This window comes from Diceros bicornis, chromosome 2, assembly GCF_020826845.1.
Source record: "Diceros bicornis minor isolate mBicDic1 chromosome 2, mDicBic1.mat.cur, whole genome shotgun sequence".
Classification (NCBI taxonomy): Eukaryota; Metazoa; Chordata; class Mammalia; order Perissodactyla; family Rhinocerotidae; genus Diceros; species Diceros bicornis.
The window spans coordinates 36,371,642-36,380,643 of NC_080741.1; the positions used below are offsets into that span (position 1 = coordinate 36,371,642).

A 9,002-nucleotide genomic window follows, 5' to 3' on the forward strand; every position below is an offset into this window, starting at 1 on the left:
TACTGTCTATCAATGGCTCTAAGTCCCAGGCCTCCTCTGATCCAGTGTTTAATGGGGAGGAGGAAGAATGAGATGGAAACATTACCATGCTGCTGAATGACAGAGGTCCAGCCTCATCCAGGGCCTGCAAAGATACCATTTTAATCATGGAGAGTGAATGGGGTGGAAATGGATGGCCCTGTGGACCAAAGGGAGAAGCAAAGGCAGAGTCAGCCCTGCCAGTAGACCCATCAGCAGTGCTTGGCCTGAGGGCACACTTCTGGAGAGACGAGAAGAGGGAAGACAAAATGAGGACAAAACCGGGAGGACTTAGGAGTGAGAAAGCCAGATCCCACCACACAGCCACAAGCGCTTCAAGAAGGGCCGCTGACCTCATCCTAGGCTCTGACTCCGAGCCTGAGGGGGCTGAGCACCTCTCAAGTCCACACCTAAAGCTGTTCACAGAATGGGCAGATACTCCGGGCAGCCACCAAAGCCAGCACATTGTTAGCCCAGAACTTTCTCTGAAGCAGAAGCAAACGGCACACATCTCTTTAAGGGGCTTTGCTTGTCAGAGCTGGAGCTTCCTTTAAATTCTCCAGCCTGGGAGTTGGAAGAAGCTTGTTTGCTTTTTAGTAGCCCTGGCTGGAGGTCAAGGTACTGTCTACAAATTGATCCCAGGAGTGGAGCAGTCCTTAGTGAATATCTCTCCTCATACGAGAAGCGTCCTTTCTCCTTGTCCCCTTCTCTTCCTGCCTGCCTGGCATCTTTTGTGCCTTTCTTGGCCTCATCCTGGCCTGCCTTCCGCGTTTGTTGCCTGTGAGCTGTGCTGCTCTGTCGGGGTGTTACAGGGAGAAGAGGAAGTGTTGCCCTCTCCCCTTCTGTTCATCTCTTCTGATGCCTGGTTACCTCTAAGAACCAGGAGTGGACCTCCCTACCCACTGCTTTGCTTTGTTTTTGCCCCCAGGAACTTCTGCACTATTTAATCGGTACCCTGCTCCTCCTCATCGCCTCCATCGTGGCAGCCTCCAAGAGTTACAGCCAGAGTGGACTGGTAGCCGGAGCGGTGAGGATGTTCTCGGGGAGCCTCCAGGAATTAATTCATGTTTTGAATGTTTCGAATGCTCATTTTCTTCCTGACCAGGGCAGCGAAGGGATTGTTTTCTGGGGCCTTTCTTTCACAGAATCAGTACCCACCTTGATCCAGCCAGCAGTGGTCTCCAAAGAGCCTTAAACTTGGGGCCACAGTGGAGGGTCTCAGAAGGTGGATCATCAGGGCTGTTGGCAAACTCACACAGCCCCAGCAGCCCAGGCCGCTCTCTCTTAGAACCACTCCTTAAATCAGGGGGCAAGTAGGTTTTAATTCACATGCCCGTTCTGGTCATTTGCTCGTGGCTGCCTCAGCCCTTTGCAGGGAGAGATTCTGAGGCCTCTCTTGGGCCCTGGGGGAACAGTACTGTGATCAGTTAGTGATATCTGCTGAGTCCTAACTTTGCCCTTCCTCATTTCTAACAGTATTCAGGCCAGGAAATAACACTCATCAGCCTTTCAAAGGTGAAAATTGATCCATTTGATGGGCTGAATAGAAGTAGCGTGGAAATGTATAAAAATACAATGGTGTGGGAGCTACATACGTTTATCACACACGTACACACATGTATCCATATGTATATATACCTTATTTTAAAAAGATTTATAGATTCCTATTATCTGATTTCTGATTTAGTTGTTTACAGTTTGGTGGCCTATGTGGATTTGCTGATGAGCAGGCAAGATTTTTAAAATGAGTTTTAAGAAAAGCTTTCTGTGTGACAGTCACTCTTTCATTTACACATGTTACCAAAATTCTCCAGACTTTGGGCCAAGAGTGGGTCAGTGCCTGGAATTCCACTGAGGGCCAGAGTCTGCTCTCAGCATGGGGCAGACGGTCTCTGCAGAGGGGCAGCCAAACATCTGAACACTCATGGCCCTTAAGCGCCTCCCACAGCCCACCCTCCCATCCCAGCCCCCTCATCCCCAACCCCGACCCCTGTGCTGTCTCTGAGGAGAGGGGTGGTTGCCACCTGCCCAATACAGGCAAGTAGATGAGCACAGAGGAAATTGGTGCTCACTGTGTTTCAGGACTACATGGGGAGATTCCCACTGGGTTTTATGATTCAGGTTGCACGTGACGGTGTTAGCCCTGGAATCTCAATAAACTCCATATATCATACACTGTCTCTGTGCCTAGGGCCAAGCCTGGGCCATGGGGGAGCCAGAAGAGATAAAAAGATATGGTTCTTGCTTGGGAGAAGGGCGTGATCTAGTAGGAGTTGAGGCCAAGGCACGTGAAACAATTAGCAAACAAGGCATTGTCGTCCAGAATAGCATTGTATAGTGACATCATAAACTGTTCAATTATGCAGAGCAGACAGCTGGAGAGCGGGATGGCATATAATGTGCTAATTGTGCAGAACAGACAATGAGAGGCCAGGACAGGCTCTAATAGGCTAATTATGTGGTGCAGACAATTGGTACAAAAGGAGCCAAGGAAACGGATCTGGGAAAAGGGGAGGTGGGTGTGCGCTGGTCGGGCAGCCGCTATGTAAACCAGCAGCCAGGCTTGAAAAGAAAAGCAAACCTGGAAAATCCTGCCCTTTGTCTGGCTACTCCCAGGCCGTTCCTACTGGCAGTCAGCTGATGGTGGGCCTGCACTAGCAGCGGCAGAGGAGCCTGAGGCCTTTGGAGAGTCTGAGAAGACCCGGGGGCCACAGTAGAGCAGAGCGCGGACTCTGGAGCCAGACCCCCTGGGCTCAAACCCCACATCTGGCCCTTGCTGGCTCTGTGGCCCTGGCCAAAGTAGTTGACCTCCTGCCCCTCCGTTTCTTCAGCTGTAAAACCGGGAGGAAGGGGGGCTAAGACCAGCGCCCGCCTGGCCGAGTTGTGGGGGTTACAGGAATCAGTGCACCTAGAGGGCTTAGAACACTGGCGGGGATGTAGTGAGTGCCCAACAGATCCTAGCTGCTGCAGCTGCCAGTGTCGCTCACAAGTTAGAAAAATGGCGGCAGGCTTTGAAGTTCCAGACAAAGACCCCAGAGTACGGTCATGTGCCACATAACATTTCAATTGACAATGGACCACATGGACGACGGTGGTCCCATAAGATTAGCACCGTACAGCCTAGGTGTGTAGTAGGCTACACCATCTAGGCTTGTGTGAGTACACTCGGTGATGTTTGCACAACAACCTAATTGCCTAAAGACATATTTCTCAGAACGTGTCCCCTTCGTGGGACCGTGCCCACATACAGCGTGATGGCACGTGCCTGCTTCTTGCCTGACCACTTGATGAGCCTCACGTGAGGCCCCCTTCCTCTCCAGGCGCCCTGTTCCTCGTCTACAGATGAGGAGGTTCGCCTGGGCTAGGTCCTCACGCTTGAGCTCCGGGTGGACCCTCAGAAGGAACGGAGCTCTGCCTGAACTTATTTTAGTCTAATATTATTTAAATATGTGCAAACATAGGACCAGACAGCAAGGCTTCAGCTTCTGGCTCTTACACAGCTATAACGCCAGACAGAGGAGAAAGCCATTATGAGTGAAATGCGAACAATACTGCCACACCAGTAAAATCGATCTGAACATTAAAAATTTGAACATTTTTAAAACCCAAATTAAAATTTACAATTCTATCTTTTTCTTTTTTATTAGCCCAGGATAATTAAAGTCTGTGGCTCAGCCCCAGCTCAGTTGTAAACATAAACCTGAACGTGGGCACTGAAGTTGCCTAGAGTGAGATGAGCTGAGGGGTGGAGACCCAGAGGCTTGTCTGCTGGCCTGACCTGGGCCCCAGCAGGGGGACCCGAGGCTGGTGGATGGGTCTCATTTCTGCGCTTGAGTGAGGATGAAGTGTTTGGGTCAGATGATTCCCCAAGCTTCCTCCTGCTACAGTTGGTGCAGGGAACAGGCACAGAGATGAGAAACAGAAAGGACTGCCCAAGTGATTGGCCCTTAGCCTGGGAACTTCCTCTTCTCTCTCTCCTGTGTAGATCTTCGGTTTCATAGCCAGCTTCCTCTGCTTGGCGAGCATATGGCTGTCCTACAAGATCTCGTGTGTGACCCAGTCAACAGGTGAGTTCTGGTTGTCTGAACATAGATGATCTCTGAAAGTTCTCTCTGCCCAGGAGCAGGAGGATGGCCTGTGTTGGAGTTCAACAATCCGGAATGACCCAGCTACAGAGGAGGCCGTGAGAGCACAGGGGCCCAGGAGGAGAGACGGAACCCGAGAACCTCTGCTCTCATCCTCGTCTCCACCACGCCCAGGGACACCTTAACATTTCAGCCTCTGATGGCAGAGCATTTTCTTATAAGTTTCCTAATGAGAAAGTAAAATTTAGAGCCTTTAGAAAACACAAATAAGGGCCGGCCCCGTGGCTTAGCGGTTAAGTGCGTGCGCTCCGCTGCTGGTGGCCTGGGTTCGGATCCCGGGCGCGCACTGACGCACCGCTTCTCCGGCCATGCTGAGGCCGCGTCCCACATACAGCAACTAGAAGGATGTGCAGCTATGACATACAACTATCTACTGGGGCTTTGGTGGAAAAATAAATAAATAAATAAAATTATAGAAAACACAAATAAGAAAAAAAAATTTTTAAATAAAAACCATCTATCATCACACTACCCAGAAATAGCACCTGCTGGCTGTGTATCCTTCCAGTATTTCCTCTCTGTGAATATAGATAGATATAGATATAGATGTGGCTTTTATTAAAAGGATCAGACTATGTGAGTTATTTTGTAACCTCTTTCTCTTCTACTTAACCACCTACCAGATAGTTTCCCCTTGTCGTTAGGTCTTCTTCTCCATCATTCTTAATGGCTTCATGGTGTCGCACTGACTCCATGGCACGTCTGTGCCATAGTTTACTCGTCTCTTATTTGGGGACAGTACATTTTTGTTTTTAATTCTTTGCTACTAAACAGTGCTATAATGAACATCCTTATAAATATATCCCTATACATATACCTAATATTTTTTATCTTTAGGATAAATTCCTAGAAGTAGAATTGCTGAAAGCTTGAACCAGCCGTTTTAATTAATCCACTTCTTTCTTTGATCTAGCGCTTCCTTTCTTTGTTCTTTTTCTTTTTTAAAAACACATTAAAAATATTAAAGCATGTATATTATGTTGTCTGAGTTGCAGAAAGGTGGTCACAGCAGAGCTTTAATGTCCTTCTAGTAGTCACTGGCAAAAAGTTAACAGGATGCTAAGTGAAAGGAGCCATCCACAAAAGACCACATGCTGTAGGATTTCATTTATATGAAATGTCCAGAATAGACAGATCCGTAGAGACAGAAAGTAGGTTAGTGGTTGCTTAGGCCTGGGGGGAGGTGGGATACAGGAGTGACTGCTGATGGGTATGGGGTTTCTTTTGAGTTGATGAAAATTTTCTAAAATTGTGGTGATGGTTGTACAATTATATGAATATACTGAAAACCATGGAATTGTACACTTTAAATGGGTGAATTGTATGGTATGTGAATTTTATCTCAGTAAAGCTGTTTAAGAAAGAAAATGATGAAAAAGTAGAGAATATAAAAAAATGTCTAAAGGTGATAAATCTATAAATATTGGTATAAATATATTACTTAAAATTATGGAGGAATCACCAAAAGAAACAGCTGAAGGAGTTCAAGTCCCTCTGAGGATTAAGTGTGGGGTGGGGAGGAATGGGAACAGGAATCCCCTCTGCACCATTTAATTTTTTTCTTTTTTAGAAATATATTTAAAAAGAATAAAATAATTCTAATGAGAGCTGGTGCTGGGCGGAGGAAGGAAGTGCACAAGCAGAACGTGGCTTGGCCTTCTGGTGTGTGGCTTCTGGGTGGGCCCTGCCTGACTTTGCTATTTCCTTCCCAAGAGGTAACCGCCTGACGACATCGCAGCCTCTGGGCCCCGCGGGAGGCTCTGCAGAGCGTGTGGCCCAACAGAAGGAGGATCAGGGGGCCAGTGACCCCAGGAAAGACCTCTGAACCTGTGTTCCTGTGCCAAAGTCCTGCTCAGGTTGTGGGCCTTCACCTTCCTCCTGAGCTCCGGACCTGGTCCGAGCCTCTGTCTCCAGTCTTCCTTGGAGAACATTCCTCCCCATCTGGGAAAGAAAAGCAGCCTCCAGGGAAATCTGGTCTCTCCCTCCTGCTTTTAGAACCACCTCAGGGACTGATGACCCCACTTAACAACAAGGGAGCGGTTTCTGAGTACTCCTGCATGAAACTGCTTCTACTTCACATTTCTCAGGGGAGGGAAGCTGTCTGAAGTCCTCTTATAAAAACAAAGCCGCCACCTAATTTATCTAGCCTGGAATTCTGGTCTTGAAGATGCCCTCTTCCTTAAAGTGAGGCATGCCTGTAGAAGCGCTATGTGGTCAGCCTGTCCCCAAAAGGGAAACCTCATGTCTCTTTTGCCTGTGTCTGCCTCCGTTACCATTGTGTATGTGTTTATGTGTTTTTAAATAAAATATTGACTTGGCCCATTGCAGAAGGATTCCGTATTAAACTAGAAGAAGGCTGTAAAATCAGGAGTGAAGGGAAGGGGCCCATGAGGCTCGTGGGCAAGCACTTGAGGCCACCTGGGGGCCCACCGTGTTTGTGTGCGCCCCTGGAGGTGAGAAGAGTAAAGGATGCAGAAGATACTGGCCTCTCAAGATTTGCATATTTTCAAAGTAAAATGATATTAAGAGTGGAAGCCAGTGGTGTTCACACAAGACATAAGACAGGACTCAAAAGCAATACAGGCAGCCTTGAAAAGGAAGGACAGAGCCACCCCTGATGGCCCAGTGATTAAAAGTTCAGTGTGCTCCGCTTTGGCAGCTGAGATTCAGTTCCCGGGCGCGGAACCACACCACTGGTGGCGGCTCACGCAGAACCAGAAGAACCTACAACTAGAATATACATCTGTGTACTGGGGCTTTGAGGAGGGGGAAAAAAAACGAAAGAGGAAGATTGGCAACAGATGTTAGCTCAGGGCGAATCTTTCCCAGCAAAAAAAAAAAAAAAAAAAGGGACATTGTGACACTGGCCACAACCCGGGTGAACCGTGAAGACGTTATGTTAAATGAAATAAGTCAGACACAATAGGACAAATACTGTATGATTCCACTTCCCTGAGGTACCTAGAGCAGTCACAATTCAGAGAGAAGGTAGAATGGTGGTTGCCAGGGGCTGGGGGAGGAGAGTGGGGAAGTTAGTGCTTTAATGGATTTAGTTTCCATTTGGGAAGATGAAAAAGTTCTGGAGATGGAGGGTGGTGATGGTTGCAGAAGAGCTACTTGGAGAGGGGGGGAAGACAGAGACCCAGTTACACCCAACTCAAAGCCAGCACCACAGCCCAACAGAGACCAAGGCTATATTCTAACAGCTAAGCATTGTGGGTCCTGAAGAATACAAGCTGTGGGATGTGTTCATCTTCTCTAAACCAGGCCTTCTCTGGGACTGCTGAACCTGGGGGCAGTGCCCATGTGTAATGCGAACTCCATACCCAGCACCCCAGCTCCCGGCACAGGAAGGTGACCGAGCAGTCACAGCCAGGCAGGACCAAGCAAAGATGTGAGAAGAGGGAAGCTTGGGCCCATGGGGGGAGGACAGGTAGTTGGGAGTCTGCCCCAAAGACTAACAGCCAGCTCTGGCTCATTGTGGCACCCTGAGGCCACACGCAAGAGTGTTGGCACCTGTGGCTACAAGGGCACTGGGAGATAAGGCCAAAGCTGTCTGCCCACATTCCCCGCAACAGGCAGCCCGCTCCCTGGCCAGGGGAGCCTCCCTCGCCTGGCCTAGCCCTTGGGGAGGAAGGGATGGAAGGTGGAGGGTGGTGCTCTCCCTTGGGCAAGCCTCTGCCACAGATTCACTCACGGGAAAGACTGCTGCTGGGAGAGGCTAAGACGGCTCTGGTGGGGCTCTCGCTCTATAGTAGGGTGGCGTGGGGCAGTAGAACTGCCCGTCTCTGAGGGCCTTATGAGGAAGCATACCTGCCCAGAATGTAGCGACAGGGCAGCAGGGAGGCCCGAGGAGAAAGCTGAGTGGAAGTGAGGTTAGTGATAAAGCTGGGATTTGAACCCAGGCCTGGCTGTCTCCTGAGCCTGGCCTGTGACCACTCCACCCACCCAGGGCTTCTGGAATGGCAGGCCAGGGCAGGGCCAGAGCCGGTCTCTGCCAGCTGGCTTCCTCAGGCGGTGGCTCTGATGTCTGCACACTGGCCCAGAGAAGGAAGTGAGTGTGTTCCTGAGGGAGGCCCTGGCCTGGCGCATCCTCGTGCTGCAGCCGTGTGCAGGAGGCTTCTCTCCACGTTTACCAGCTCAGCCCTCAGCCTGGGCCTCCAGCCAGCACACTACAGAGGCCCAAGGTGGGGGAAGACAGGGACCTAGCGCTGGCCCATTCCCTGTGCCACCACCTCCCAGGCCTCTTCCCTTGCGTGAAAAGCAAATTCTGTTGCCATGGAAACACAGCAGGTCTTTGGGGCCCCTCCTCCGCAACCACCACTTCCCCACTTTTTGGCAGTTTCTGAACTGCATCCTGTGAACTCGCAGAGGGCTTCAGGGGGCTCATGGATATCTGATTTTATGTGCAAAATATACGTTAACGTCTTAAAACACACTCCTATTAGCAAAGCAAACGCTGACACTGGGAACCCCTGGGCCTGCCTTGCCTCCCGAACAGGCTCCCTCACCTTGTGCAGCCCTCACGGAATGCTTGCTTTGCTGCCTCCTCTAGTTGAAGACACCAAGGGTGTGAGGCAAGCTGTTAGAAAAACCTGCCGGTACCTCCTGGGCCAGCCGGGATGTCTCTATCCTGCACAGCCAAGACGAAGCAGCAGACCGAATCCAAAGAAGAGGCCACAGGCCGGAGCATCTCCTTACTCCAGACTGTGGGCTTTTCAAATTAAGCCCATTATTCTTATGGACTGACTTTAAGTGTTCTCAATGTAAATTGATAATTTATATTAATATTTCCTGTTTTATATAATGGACTTTCATGTATGATTTAGTCTGAAAAGT

General features: G+C 49.6%; 1 protein-coding gene across 2 annotated transcripts in view; it reads left to right on the forward strand.

Moving 5' to 3' along the window:
* CMTM7 (CKLF like MARVEL transmembrane domain containing 7) overlaps positions 1 to 5,979 on the forward strand; it is a 52,238-nt gene extending 46,259 nt beyond the window's left edge. The window contains exons 3-5 of one of the 2 annotated variants that reach the window (XM_058554445.1): positions 947 to 1,045; positions 4,004 to 4,085; positions 5,877 to 5,979. In XM_058554445.1, the coding sequence (XP_058410428.1) occupies positions 947 to 1,045; positions 4,004 to 4,085; positions 5,877 to 5,890 (195 nt within the window). In that variant the 3' untranslated portion in view covers positions 5,891 to 5,979. Of the gene's footprint in view, positions 1 to 946; positions 1,046 to 4,003; positions 4,086 to 4,138; positions 5,099 to 5,876 lie in introns of those variants that run through there. The other variant, XM_058554438.1, reaches the window with a different exon arrangement.
* The last annotated feature ends 3,023 nt before the right edge of the window (positions 5,980 to 9,002 follow it).